General features: G+C 46.5%; 2 protein-coding genes and 1 non-coding gene across 3 annotated transcripts in view; 1 reads left to right on the top strand and 2 right to left on the bottom strand.

Moving 5' to 3' along the window:
- The window catches only part of LOC146200521 (chymotrypsinogen B-like), a 65,273-nt gene that overhangs the window by 20,657 nt on the left and 30,138 nt on the right, over positions 1 to 14,478 (top strand). Inside the window, exon 2 of the mRNA XM_084592387.1 lies at positions 10,895 to 10,969. Within this exon, the coding sequence (XP_084448513.1) occupies positions 10,895 to 10,969 (75 nt within the window). The remainder of the gene's footprint in view (positions 1 to 10,894; positions 10,970 to 14,478) is intronic.
- On the bottom strand, positions 2,304 to 2,376 carry TRNAR-CCU (transfer RNA arginine (anticodon CCU)). Its single transcript has one exon. It is a non-coding gene; the product is annotated as a tRNA-Arg (tRNA).
- LOC146200520 (melatonin receptor type 1C-like) overlaps positions 9,922 to 14,478 on the bottom strand; it is a 153,683-nt gene continuing 149,126 nt past the window's right edge. Inside the window, exon 6 of the mRNA XM_084595547.1 lies at positions 9,922 to 10,132. The gene's annotated coding sequence lies outside the window, so the exon portion shown is untranslated. The remainder of the gene's footprint in view (positions 10,133 to 14,478) is intronic.

Below are 14,478 nucleotides of genomic sequence, written 5' to 3'. Positions count from 1 at the left end.
TTGGCGAAAATCGCGCGGATCGATGGTTTCTTTTTAAGAGCAAAACGTTTGCAACGGGAGGGCAGCTGGGGCTCTCGTGCGGCTGTAAATTTATGTCTTTATTATTAATCCTCTGAAAGGTTGGGCAGCTGAAATGTGCCCTTATGACGCCGTTTCAGTGATATCTGCAATTACAACAAGGTGCCTCAGCTCACTTTCCCACCCAGAGAAATTGTCTACCAAACTGCGGTGAGCTTAGAGCCGCCTATGCTCTAAGTCAAATTCGCTATGTTTGCGCCCACCTTAATGTGGTTCCATACATGGTACACAAATTCTGCCATTTACTGCAATGGCAGCACATCCTTTACGGCATAAAACGTCATTTTGACATTACCGTATAATCTGCATGCATTACCTATTTCCCGCTACAGAACGTCGATCAATCAGATTTCGGGAAGCGCCCCTTGACAGCAGCTTTAGATCAAGCAGTATATTTTGCCTCATTCCTAATACATGCACAAGTGCTTTCCTCCCTACCATATACCTTCTTATTTCATTCACGTTTACTTATATTGCTATCCAGGCAGCATGAATCGGTCTGCTAAAAATCCGTTTGCAAGGCCACGTCATTTTGACGTCTTCACAAAAAGCCATTTTGACGTCTAAAAATTTCTAGCCATAAATTTGAAAGACGTGACTTTTTTAAGAAGCAATCCGAAAAGAATATGGCGCCGAACAGCTACCATATGTGTCAAAAAGAGGGACCCTGGGCTGACGACATAAATTTGTGTAGTAATGTTAGAATTTTCAGTACACACAACAAAAAAGTATTGCACAACTACAGAACCACAAATACTACTAGATAAATAGAGAAACGTCTGACATTACGACCGATGTGCAGAATTGTTTGACCTATTTTCGACTCGCCGGTTATGCAGTTTTCTGTCTGCGAAAACAAAAAGCGCCAGGCGTCGTCTGTCTATATTTTAAGTAGTAGAAGCAATGAGCGCAGTTTCCGCTAGAATGCCACACCAGGCGACGCCGTTTTAAAAATGTGCATTTCAGGAGGCCAGCTTTGTGTGTTTTTGACTCCATTACCGATAAAGATAACAAAAATCTGGAATCAAGTCTTATGGTAATGTTCTTAACTTTCTTAACATAATGTTGGCCCTTTAAATTCAAATAAAGGTCATTAATAATTTTAGCTAAGTCATTCCTTATTTGCTCTGTCACGTACGTAATGTCCGCATTTATGTACAATTCAGATGCACAGACCGCACCGGTGTATCTCTAGCAGGGTTTCAAATACCGGGCTACAAACGCTAAAAAAACGCTTGGTATATATATATATATATATATATATATATATATATATATATATATATATATATATATATATATATATATATATATATATATATATATATATATGCACATCACATAAGGGGAAATGAGGGTGCTCGTTATACTACATGAAGGAAAGAAGCCAACAGTGGGCGAGGCCAAGGAAAAGCGTTGGGGATGGTACTTTATTTCTTTCTTTTCTTTTTTTTTTTAATGTTCACATGGACAATCACAGAAATTAGTAATGTAATCTGTTTAGGGGAAAGATAAATAAACACAAAGTAGAAGAAAAAACAACGTGCCGATGGTGGGAACCGAACCCACGACCTCCGAATATAGCGTCTGGTGCTCTTCCAACTGAGCTACGTCGGCCGCTGTCCCCCCTGCTACTTGCTTGGGTATTTATGTTGTCTGTTTACGAACCTTGAGAGTGTTCACCAGCGCCACCCTCAACCAAGGCGGCGGACGTGGAACGTCCTTTGTTACCGCCAGTGTCACGTAGAACGTGAACACTCTCAAGGTTCGTAAACAGACAACATAAATACCCAAGCAAGTAGCAGGGGGGACAGCGGCCGATGTAGCTCAGTTGGAAGAGCACCGGACGCGATATTCGGAGGTCGTGGGTTCGGTTCCCACCATCGGCACGTTGTTTTTTCTTCTACTTTGTGTTTAATTATCTTTCCCCTAAACAGAATACATTAGTAATTTCTGTGATTGTCCAAGTGAACATTAAAAAAAAAGGAAAAGAAAGAAATAAAGTACGATCCCCAACGCTTTTCCTTGGCCTCGCCGACTGTTGGCTTTTTTCCTTCATATATATATTTGAAATAAAGAAGCCGACAGTCGGCGAGGCCAAGGAAAGCGTTGGGGATCGTACTTTTATGTCTTTTTTTTTAAGTTTACCTGGATAATCACAGAAATTAGTAATGTAATCTATTTAGGGGAAGATAATTAAACACAAAGTAGAAGAAAAAACAACGTGCTGATGGTGGGAACCGAACCCACGACCTCCGAATAAGGCGTCCGGTGCTCTTCCAACTGAGCTACATCGGCCGCTGTCCCCCCTGCTACATTCTTGGGTATTTGTGTTGTCTGTATACGAACCTTGAGAGTGTTCACCAGCCCCACCCTCAGCCATAGCGGCGGACGTAGAACGTCCTTTGTTACCGCCAGCGTCACGTAGAACGTGATCAAGAGCGAGGGCGAAAGCTTGGCTAGAACCCTCTTACGCTACCTATGTCTTCAAGACTGCCAGAAGTGAGACCCCCGTAAGTACAAGCAGATCAATTAAGGGGAAATGAGGGTGCTCGTTATAATACATGAAGGAAAGAAGCCAACAGTCGGCGAGGCCAAGGAAAGCGTTGGGGATCGTACTTTGTCTTTTTTTTAAGTTTACTTGGATAATCACAGAAATTAGTAATGTAATCTATTTAGGGGAAAGATAATTAAACACAAAGTAGAAGAAAAAACAACGTGCCGATGGTGGGAACCGAACCCACGACCTCCGAATAACGCGACCGGTGCGCTTCCAACTGAGCTAGAACGGCCGCTGTCCCCCCTGCTACTTTCTTGGGTATTTGTGTTATCTGTATACAAACCTTGAGAGTGTTCACCAGCGCCACCCTCAGCCACAGCGGCGGACGTAGAACGTCCTTGGTTACCGCCAGCGTCACGTAGAACGTGATCAAGAGCGAGGGCGAAAGCTGGGCTAGAACCCTCTTACGCTACCTATGGCTTCAAGACTGCCAGAACCGTGACCCCCGTAAGCTACAAGCAGATCAGTTAAGATCAATTATATATATATATATATATATATATATATATATATATATATATATATATATATATATATAATATGATGCGAGCGAGAACATTTAACGTATATGATGCGAGTGCATTCGCACACCTGATGAAGACGCCAGGTTCTGGTCGAAACGTCGGGTACGATAAAATGATTCTTCAAATGAAGCGTACACTCCGCTCGATATATATATTTTTTAAAGGTTTATTTAGAGTGATTCTGCACCTTAGCCTGGTACGCTAACCAACAGATAGTGAGCTGGTGAGATGGTGAGGCGGACGGGCGTAGAAGAGGAAAAATGGACTATAAGGAGTAGTCTCATGCTTCGTGGTGTTATAGGCGTAAGTAGTGAACGGAAGCACATCATCCCAGTTCTTATGCTGCGAGTCAACATACATCGCAGGCATGTTCGGCAGTGTCCGGTTTGTACGTTCAACGAGGCCATTTGTATGGGGATGGTACGGCGTATAGTGACGCAACTGGCAAGTATAATAACGCAGAAGCGGTTCCACAACATCTGCCGTAAACTGGCGGCCCCGGTCACTGATAATTACACGAGGAGGCCCATAACAGAGGACGACACCGTGAAGAAGAAAGAAGGAGACGCCAGCGGCGGGGGCGGAAGGGATGGCGGCAGTTTCACAGTAACGCGTGAGATGATCAACGCACACAATGACCCTGCGATTGCCTTTGAACAAGCGGGTAATCGGGCGTGTGAGGTCAGCACCCACGTGCTCATATGGCGTGGTTGGTGGCGTCACGGGATGTAAGTGACCCGGCGGAGAAGTCATGAGAAGCTTGAACCGCTGGCACTGCACGCAGGAGTTCACGTAACGCTGAGTCGTTCGACGCATATTTTGCCAGTAGAAACGTTACTTAATACGGGTAAGAGTCCTTGAAACCCCAAGTGCGCAGCTGTAATGTCATCGTGCATAGAGTGTTGAACAGTGGAGTAGAAGCTGGTCGGAACGACTAGCAAAAAGCGCGCACCGCCAGACAAGTAATTTTTTCGATACAGCAAACCATGGCGAATGCAGAAAGGGTTCGCAGATGCCGGATGACGAGCTTTTTCAAAGCGTGATACCAAGTCTTCATCTTTTCGTTGTTATCGCTGGAAAGTGGCGAGGTCCGGAAATTCTACGGAAATGACGGCAAGACAGTCGTCAAAGTTGTCATCGCAGAGGGTAGTTGCGAGAGGCAGCTGCGAGAGGCAGTCAGCGTGTTGGCGGCCCTTTTTGTACGATACTGTAAAGTTGAACTCCTGAAGGCGTAATGCCCAGCGGGCCAACCGAGCGCAGGGATCGCGTAGATTCACCAGCCAGCAAAGCGAATGGTGATCGGTGATGACTGTAAAGGCACGTCCATATATATAAGGTACGAGCGAAACCACTGTACGCCAAAAACGACGCAAGGCACTCTTGCTCCGTCATGGTGTATTTGCGTTCGGACTTGCTAAGGGTGCGACTTGCGTAAGCGTCAACGTGTTGGTTTCTGTCATGCCGTTGTATGAGCACAGCACCCACGCCGATGCCACTTACGTCAGTGTGGAGTTCAGTGGGAGTTGTCAAATTGAAATGACGCAGTATGGACCGCGAGGTAAGAAGAAACTTGAGTTTGCGAAACGCAGAATAACATTCAAGAGTCCATTTGAAAGGAATATCTTTCCGCAAGAGGCATGTGAGGGGGTAGGCTACGTCAGCAAACTTAGGGATTAAGTGTCGAAAGTAAGAACTAAGTCCCAGGAAGCTCCTGAGTTCTTTCACAGACTTGGGCTCTTTGACGCAGCTGACATCTTCAATCTTCTGTGGGTCAGGCCTAAGACCGTCTTTGTCAACCAAATGCCTAAGAACAACTATCTGGCGTTCACCGAAGCGGCACTTTTTAGAGATCTAAATGACACCCGCTTTCTCCATGCAGTTAAGAACCACAGCTAAACGGCTGTTATGCTCGCCGAAGGTCCTCCCGAAAATCACTACGTCATCTAGGTAACACATGCAAATTTGCCACAAGTCCACGAAAAAGAGTGTCCAAAAATTTTTCAAAGGAGGGGCATATACAGGGATCGATACCCTGCGCCGGCATCAAAATGTGTCACTGACAACAGGGCTAGACGTGACTAAAATGACAGGAGAAGCTGTACCAGCATATGTATATAAATATATATATATTGTCACTCCACTGACGACGATGGAGGATTGTGATGGTCTAGGAGATGAAGAGGAGAAAGCGTTGGTGCCTGGGGGCTAGTAGGCTTCACCTTATCGCACTGCCATATCACTGTAAATAAACACCCCTTTGCTATTTCATCGTAACAACTTGGTGGAGGTGCTAGGTGCACAAGCGTCTGTGGGTGGTGCAATTTTTCAAGCCGAATTCGTAGTCTTACCCCACTCTACGCATGACATCATTTTAGGAATGGACTTGAAGTTTTGTGGCGCTACCATGGACTGCCGAAGTCAAGAGGTTCATTTTGACGGCTCGCATCTGCCGACTCTTTTTGAAAGTGGCCGCAATGAAGAAACCGTTTTTATTATTACCGAAGACAGTAGTTCCACCTTTGTCCGCCATGTTCGTCCCCGTGTCCGCTCCACTTCTTGACCAGGTTTCATTTCAGGCCGTGGTGCACTCAGCATGCCTGAAGAAAAATGTTATCCCTCACTGTATGATCTCCGTGCATCACGCTAGTGCCTCGTTATGGACAATGAATCCATCGTCCGAGCCCGCAATTTTACCAACGGGATTCAAGCTTGTCTCCTGTGGACCCGATGCGCCCCACATCGTTGCTTTGGTCACAGATGCTACGAGTGCCACCGTACCTCTCCCTGCTGATGATCTTCCGCATGATCAGCGCCGATCTTAGCTCACCTCAACGCCGTACTCTTGTGGATATTCTTCTACCCTTTTCGCCTATGTTTGACTTTTCTCAAACAGATGGACTGACCTCTCGCCCGGCACATCGGACCCATCATACTATCGACACTGGTTCGGCTCGTCCCATCCGTCAAAAGCCATATCGCGTGTCCCCATCTGAGCGCAAAGTCATTCATGAGCAAGTGGAGGACATGCTACGGAAGAAGGTGATACAGGAGTCATCTAGCCCCTGGGCTGCCCCTGTTATTATTGTACGCAAGAAAACTGTTCGTGGCAATTCTGCGTCGATTATCGGCGTCTAAATTCTGTTACGAAAAAGGACGTCTATCCTCTTCCTCGCATAGACGATGCCCTCGACTGCCTCTCTGGTGCGTCCTATTTTTCTTGTCTTGATCTCAGATCTGGCTACTGGCAAATTCCAATGGACCCTGCGGATAAGAAAAAAACAGCCTTCGTAACGCCAGATGGCCTTTATGAGTTTAATGTTATGCCATTCGGGCTGTGTAATGCGCCAGCCACATTTGAACGCTTTATGGACACAGTTTTGCGCGGCTTAAAATGGGACATTTGTCTGCTATCTGGACGATGTCGTAATATTTGGGAAATCCTTCCAAGAACACAATGACCGTCTAGTACGCGTCTTGAATTGTCTGCGCAACGCCGCCTTAATTCTAAACTCGAAAAAGTGCCGCTTTGGAGAGCGCCAAGCGCTGGTGCTAGGACACCTTGTCAATGGTGATGGTGTAATGCCAGATCCCCAGAAAACTGCCGCTGTTGAGTCTTTTAAACCCCCGCAGACAGTGAAGAAGTTGCGTAGTTTTCTAGGGTTGTGTTCGTATTTTAGACGTTTTATACATCGCTTTGCTGACGTTGCTTACCCATTGACGTGCCTTCTCAACAAAAACTCCACTTTTGACTGGACACCAGACGGCGACGCGTCATTTCGTCAACTGGTTTCTTTTAATATCAAAACCCATCCTACGTCACTTTGATCTTGCTGCAGTGACAGAAGTTCACACGGACGCTAGTGGAATCGGTCTCGGGGCAGTCCTTGTCCAACGGCACGATGAACGAGAGCATGTTATCGCGTACGCAAGTCGTACCCTAAGCAAGCCGGATCGAAACTACACAGTCGCCGAACAGGAATGCCTGGCTGTAGTTTTCGCTGTGCAGCGTTTCTGTCCATATTTATACGGACGGTCGTTGACTATCGTAACTGACCATCATTAACTCTGTTGGCTGCGGAGCCTTCCAGACCCATGTGGTCGCCTCGCACGCTGGGCCCTCCGGTTACAGGAATATGACTGCCGTGGCGTACAAAAGCGGGAGGCGTCATGCAGACGCAGATTGTCTTTCTAGGATGCCAATGGCCACGACTGGACCTGACAGTGACGACTTCGACAATTATATATCGACTCTCGAGCCAGCTTTCCCCGACACGAATCTTTTCAAAACGGAACAGCAAAATGATAGCAGTCTGCAGCCTCTCTTTGCCGCCGCCCAAGCCAGCGTACCTACAAGCCGTTTTTGTGTGCGTGATGGCCTCCTATGGAAAAAGAGTTATTTGCCTGTCGGCCAGCGATACCTACTCGTAGTTCCCAAGACGCTGTGCACGGACGTATTGCGTGTTATGCATGATGTTCCAACTTCTGGGCATTTGGGATCGGTTCGAACACTCCACCGTGCTCAAGAAAGATTTTACTAGCCCAGAATGCGCTCGACGATTGAACAATATGTTGCCAGTTGCAAGCAATATCAACGCCACAAACGTCCAACTGCAACTCCATCTGGCTTGCTGCACCCTGTGAAGACCCCGACAGCTCCGTTTGATCAAGTAGGCATTGACCTCGTAGGTCCGTTTCCGAAGTCCCTGGATGGAAATCGCTGGATTGTAATCTGCGCGGACTATCTCACACGTTACTGTGAAACCACCGCTCTTACATCTGCTACGGCGCATCAGTGTCGCTTTTCTTGCTGCACTCAGTGATCTTACGACACGGACCGCCACGAATTGTCACCACTGATCGGCGCCGACAATTCACTGCTGATGTTATTGAAGAGCTCATGCGTTTATGCTCCGTAACTTTCCGACACTCGACGCCATGCCATCCCCAGACAAATGGCTTGCCTGAGCGCGTCAACAGAACGCTTATCAACATGCTAGCCATGTATGTGGACGCAGGGCATAAGAACTGGGACACCATACTACCCTTCATCACGTATGCGTTTATTACTGCCACGGATGAGACGACTGGGTACAGTCCATTTTTCCTGCTCTATGCCAGACCGCCACGCTACCCCCTGGATACTATCCTGCCCTTCACAAGCCGTGAAGACCCCTGCCTGGCTGAGGCCCTCTGCCTCGCCGAAAAAACTCGGCGAATCGCCCGATTAGAGTCTGGTGCTTCACAAGAACGTTCTAAAGTGCGATACGATGTTAGTCACCGGTGGGTCACGTACTCTGTAGGTGATTTAGTCTGGTTGTGGCGTCCAAGCCGGCGCTGTGGCCTACATCAAAAACTCTTGGCCTACTATGACGGACCATATGTGGTTGTCAAACGCATCAGTGACTTAACTTATGCAATAGCCCGCCTGCCAGCATCGGGTCGTCGGTCTGCCCAACCCGAACTATGTCATGTTGCCCGCTTGAAGCCGTGTCAGCCTCGCACGACTCATGAACACGCCCGAAGGGCTTAGGCTGTGTAGGGGGGAAATGTCACGCCACTGACGAGGATGAAGGATTGTGATGGTCTGGGAGAAGAGGAGAAAGCGTTGGTGCCTGGGGGCTAGTAGGCTTCACCTTATCCCACTGCCATATCACTGTAAATAAACACCCCATTGCTATTTCATCGTAACAATATATATCTGTGGTGTTTCACATAACTTTAAGCGAAGGATTAAAACACGGTAGAGCGAAGCTTGGTCAAAACAACAGGATATGTTCTGAGGTAATGTAGCGCTCCTCAGAGTAGTTTACAGTCAGCCCAATTAGCTAATAATTACGTGAGATGAAGTTTTTATTATTTTGATTATTCAGTTTGAGAACAAGTGAGTTTCACCAAGTTGTGAAGGAAATTGGAAAAAAATATATCCAGTTTTTTCTGGCAATGTACCTATGACAAGGAAATTTTTATCCGGCATTTGAAGAAAGCATGCTCAATCTAAAAAAAATGCCGCCTGACTGCGCCCGTGCGCTGTAACATTGCAGCGTTGCGAACGATGTTTGGACGAACGGAACGTACGCTGTTACCGTGTACACGTGAGAGGCTGGCGCTCACATTGCTGCGAATCATTCAAATTTTTGTTATATTTAGACAGCCGCTGTCATTGGGCCTATTCATTTGAATCTGGCGCGCAGATCAATTCTGTATTGTTTATTTATTCATGCCTGTTGTCCCGAGACGGTGATGCATCATTTTCTTTGTCGCGCAAGATTCCCCGAGCTGTATCTCGAAGTTTCCAGCCAGTCTCGTGCGTTTCTACAATGTTTCAGATTATGCTAGTCACCGTCTGCGCCCTTATCTAGACATTTCTTCGTCGCGTATAAGTTGGGCGTTGACGAGCGCGACAGGCATTCTTTGTTATATGACTAGCGAGCAAGATTGTTGCTATCGCTGCCGCCGAATTGCTTAGTTCTTTTGCGGGCGCAAGTCCTCCCATTAAGAGTTTCTTTAGTGCACTCCCGGACCCTTCATTTCTTACCCTCGTCATTGCCACCACCACGTGACATCATGAACGGGTTGCACCGTGACACGCACGCACGCACGCACGCACGCACGCACGCACGCACGCACGCACGCACACACACACACACACACACACACACACACACACACACACACACACACACACACACACACACACACACACACACACACACACACACACACACACACGCACACACACACACACACACACATCTTGCATTGAATTAGGCGACCTCGGTGCTTTTATTTCTTGCCTAAGCAATACTACTCCAGGGCTCAGCCCCTTCGCGTAACCGCGGCCGGTAGCCACGGTGCGCTGCAGATGGAGCAGCGCCGCTGCCGAATGGGGATGCTGCCGTCGCCATGAGCGGCTGGCGCTGGGCTCGCAGCTGAAGCCGTCGGGTGGCCGCGGTCGGTAGCCACGGTGCGCCTTAGATGGAGAAGCAGAAGAAGAAGATAATGAAGAACGAGAAGAAAAATAAGCTACGTCGGCTTTGCTTACGCAACCTACCGGGTTTAGCTAAAGCTAAAACTGGAGCTAATTTTTTTTTTCAGTATGATATATCGATAAAAGCTCCGTACGAGTTCGGCTCTCGGTGGCCTGCCCATCGCTTAACGCCGCTCGTGACTCCGACAGTATGTTCTGGCGCAGTTTTGAGAGTACGCTTAGAGTGGCATCGGCCGCTCATTTCGACACAGCGAGCATGCAAGCTTAATTGAATAAATACGTGTTTGGTAGCCCACCAATACGGCAGCGCAACACCGCCGTCACGTGGTATTTTTGTCATATTTCGCGATAGGGGGTACGTTGGTAGCAAAACCTAGGCAGGTTTTATCAGATCCCCCTCCACAACTTAATAAAGGGCACTTGACTCTAGAGCGAATAAGAGAGATTTTTTATCATTACATACATAAGGCATTTTCAACTTGTAGATTAAACGATTAAAAATGTAAAAGAAGTGGCTTTCCGACTAAACTTACGCTTTCTACAGGACCAGAGCATCTCCGCGCATACCGCTTCCTGTCTGTGGGTAGTGATTGTTGGCTTCACTAACCTCCTTTATACTCTCTTTACTTTTCGTTTCATATCGTATTTACCCCGTTCTGAGAGCTCTATCAACTGTCAGCGTGATGAGAAGTAGAGAGGAAGTTACGTATTCACGCCTAACATTTCACTCTAATGCAATTTCAGGTGCGGATATCCATAACATTCTCAAATGAGTCATCATACAACAAAAAGTACGATGATGTCTGCCCAGACACGCACGTAAGTTGCTGGCCAATACGCTTTCGAAAATCAAGCAAAATAGTGGAGTGAGGCAAAGCGCGGACAAAAAGAAAAGCCCGCAAGGAGTTGCATTTGCATGACCCAGTATAATACAAGACCGCGATAATTGGACAGATGGAGCCATGTTTAGGTGAATACCAGGGTGCAAATACTTTTTCTCTTATGCTGTAGAAAAAGGGCAACCAATTGAATCCTGTACACTATTGAACTTACAGTTTTCGAAATATGCCAGGTTTTCTTTACTCTATTTCCATTCTAGCTTACTAAACGGAAAAGGTGCATGAAAATGAGCTTTTTTTTTTTAAACACGAAACCTCCGGGTTCGCCTGTGACTAACGGCTTGACGTTAGCTTTAATTTCACATTCTGTAAGTATATATGTTTCAAGCCTAATGCGATCATAGCAACGATTTCCCACGAACTGAATAGAATTACAACATTGATTCTCCTGTGTTTTTATTTGTTTTACTTGCGGTTGGAATCATACATAATATACGCTTTGTCAAAGATTTAGCTACCAGGCAGTTTAATTCTGAGCAATGTAGCGGCGAACCTGCTGTACTTGTTACCTCGGAGAGGGCAGAACAAAAAATCATCTTACATTAAGGAGATTTAAATGATATTGAAGATGAATAAAACGATCGCCAGACGTTGTAGCTTAAAAGCAAAAGCTTTTGGCTCCAAACTTTCTAGTGAAGATGTATTGCACTGCCATCTTTGTGGAAGGAGTGTTCATTTTCACAAAAGTAAATTAATTCAGTTTCCTAATAGCAAATCAGTCCTAGAAGAATTAACATAACCTTGTTAAGAAGAATGCCCAGAGCCTTGCCCTAGTCGTATTGTTTTAGATTCAGCTGCTTTAGCTCAGCCTTGCTTAGGGACGAACCGTTTGACGGCCCTCGATACTCCGGAGCGTAGACTGTATATTCTTTAATCATATTTTTCCTTCGATACGCAGTAGTGTTGGGTGTGTTGGTGTTCTTCATTTATATGAATAATATTTTGCTGAGCGCTTACAGAACTTTTTTGGTTGCGTGTATAGATATCAAGGTCAAGAAGAGTAGTGCTGCTAATAGTAGGCTGTACAATCGCCAATCACACGCCGCCCCGGCCCCAAAGGCAAGAGCAGCTGAGGGATGCACCACTGAAATCGGAAGAACGTTGCGATGGCATATACAGTGACGACCAGTTTCTACCACGTTCTCATGCATGCAAAATATGTTTGATAGCCTTGAAGCCCAGCGTTGAGCTGTTTCCCAGCTAACGGTCAGTACGAAAGAAGTCTGCCCAATGCGCGCCTTCAAAGACTAGTGGCGCATATGGTGCAGCGCATTGTGCATTTCCGTTCAGAGCAAGGTGCGTACATGGAGCGCGCACCTACGGTAAAAAGTAGCTGTTAGCATAGTGGTTTCACCGTGCTAGGCCCAATTCTCTAGGCCCAATTCTCGCCATTTTAGCTGTTAGCTTTGGGTGCAGCAGCGTAGCCAAAGGCTACAGGCATATCTAATCGCCTTATCGACACCTGCTTTCGTTTGCACTACTGACGTTGTGCTCTGCAGCATAAAATGCAGCCAGTGACGTCACTTAAAGGCCCACTGTCCACCCTCCGGTCGAAAATATTTTCTTCCCCGGTGAGTGTGAGACTTCGCCCCTAGAACGCAAGGCCGCAAAATGTTTTTGAAAAGAGTAACTAATAACGCAGTTACAGCCACCGCAATCACCCGATTCTGTCATGCCTCTCTCCTTCCGTTCCCTCGCAAAGGTTTTTCACTCTCCTGCCCGAGATCGTCTAGCCTCCGCGATACAAATTCCCCTTCCTCCTCCGCGTTTGGCGGGAGGTGGGGCGTGGCTCTCCGCGAGCGCGAAAAAAAAAAAAAAAAAAAAAACGGTCGAGGGAGCGCGCGCCGCTGGATTCAGACTGGCCGTGGCGAGGGAAAAGCGCGCTGCGAGCGGTAGACACCCCTTCTTCTCCCGTCAGTCAGCGAGACGGACCAATGAACACCGTTCGCGGTACGTACGTCATTGCTGTGGCCCGTCGGGCCAGCGCAGGAAACGGGGAAGCTGGCTTCCCGGAGGAGATCATGAGAGAGCTTTGAATTGTATTTTCGGTGCTTTGCGGCGCGCGTGTCACTGTAGCATTTTGCACAGACTATCTCCGGTACCTGATGGAAACACTGGGCTCCTTTGCTTAAAAGGGCATTCCCTGGACAGTGACCCTTTAAATGCAACTGATATGTAAAACTACTTACTATGCCTCGATAACAACGGTCCGCCCAGACATGCTATTGTGATCAAGAGCTCTATTAACTTCTGACCTGCCCATGCCGACGCTCCCGTGACGCCAGATTTGCTTTTGCTTGTTTAGTTCATTTTTTTTTGTTCGCCAAACTGCCGGCGCATGCTGTAGCGTTATACCTCACCCCGATCGCTTCGCTCTCCACCGCGCTCTTCGCGTGGTCCACATGCTGCGTGCGGAAGAAATTTATTTGCCTTTGTGACATTCGAAGCAGATCGAGTGTCAGCGAATGCACAGTCAATAGCAGCATTAGAGTACGACAGTAATAACAATGTTTGCCGCAATGGGATACTGCTACGCTCTTTTCTGCAAGTCGAGCGGGCAGCGGTCAAGGATCACTACTGGGATATGGTTCCACGAGACGTACCCAAATTCTACACAAACATTTGAAGAAGGTCTTTGTGCATATCAAAGCTTGGTCTTGAATATGTACACTTCACTTTCGTATGCTATCGCCAGTTGTGTTTCCGGGAGGCTGAAGCTAATCAAGCAGCTTCTTAGCTTCTTCTCCCAGCCTCCCTCATCTTCACAATGAAAATAACAGGGATAATTATTATTATAATATGGTCCTTTTTGCGAATTTGTCAAGTCCTTGAAAAACTATTTTATTTATGTTGGAGCATATATTATTTTGTCAGAGGAAGTGAAGAATTAATAACGTATAGTTACTTCAGACTGTCAGTAAACTGCTGAGTGCTGGGCAGTTGGAGCTTGACATAAACTCGATTAGGTCCTTAGTCCTAGAGCTCACTTTTTATTGGTAGCATAGTGATTGGATTTGTCCACTGAGCATTTAACGTTGAGTGGAATGCATTAATTGTGCAGCAAGATTTCATGCTACATGCAGAGCCGTTTGAGACGTTAAAATGGTGTTGATAAGTGTTGTTCTAGCATAGCCAAAAGGGTAATTTATATAGTATTGCAAACCACAGGATGTGCCATCTAAAAATGTATAATCACAATACTTGTCCAGTATAGAAATCCTACGAAATTGGGTTTTCTGCACAAGATTCTGCATGGGTGCAATATCAACCTTGCATGGTGATATTAAATCAATCCTACATAACATTCCCATGCATCAGTAAAGCCCACAAGTTTCTGAATTAAGTTTCTAAATAACTGCATTGTAACGCTTTTTTCTAAAATTGCGAGAGCCCCTATCATGCAAGACAGACGGCAATTTTAATGCCAGC

The sequence above is a fragment of the Amblyomma maculatum genome, chromosome 2 (genome assembly GCF_055883805.1).
Source record: "Amblyomma maculatum isolate TAMU_Amacu chromosome 2, ASM5588380v1, whole genome shotgun sequence".
NCBI classification, from domain to species: domain Eukaryota; kingdom Metazoa; phylum Arthropoda; class Arachnida; order Ixodida; family Ixodidae; genus Amblyomma; species Amblyomma maculatum.
Note: the sequence above shows the minus strand (reverse complement) of the source record. Positions and strands in the feature narration are given on the sequence as shown.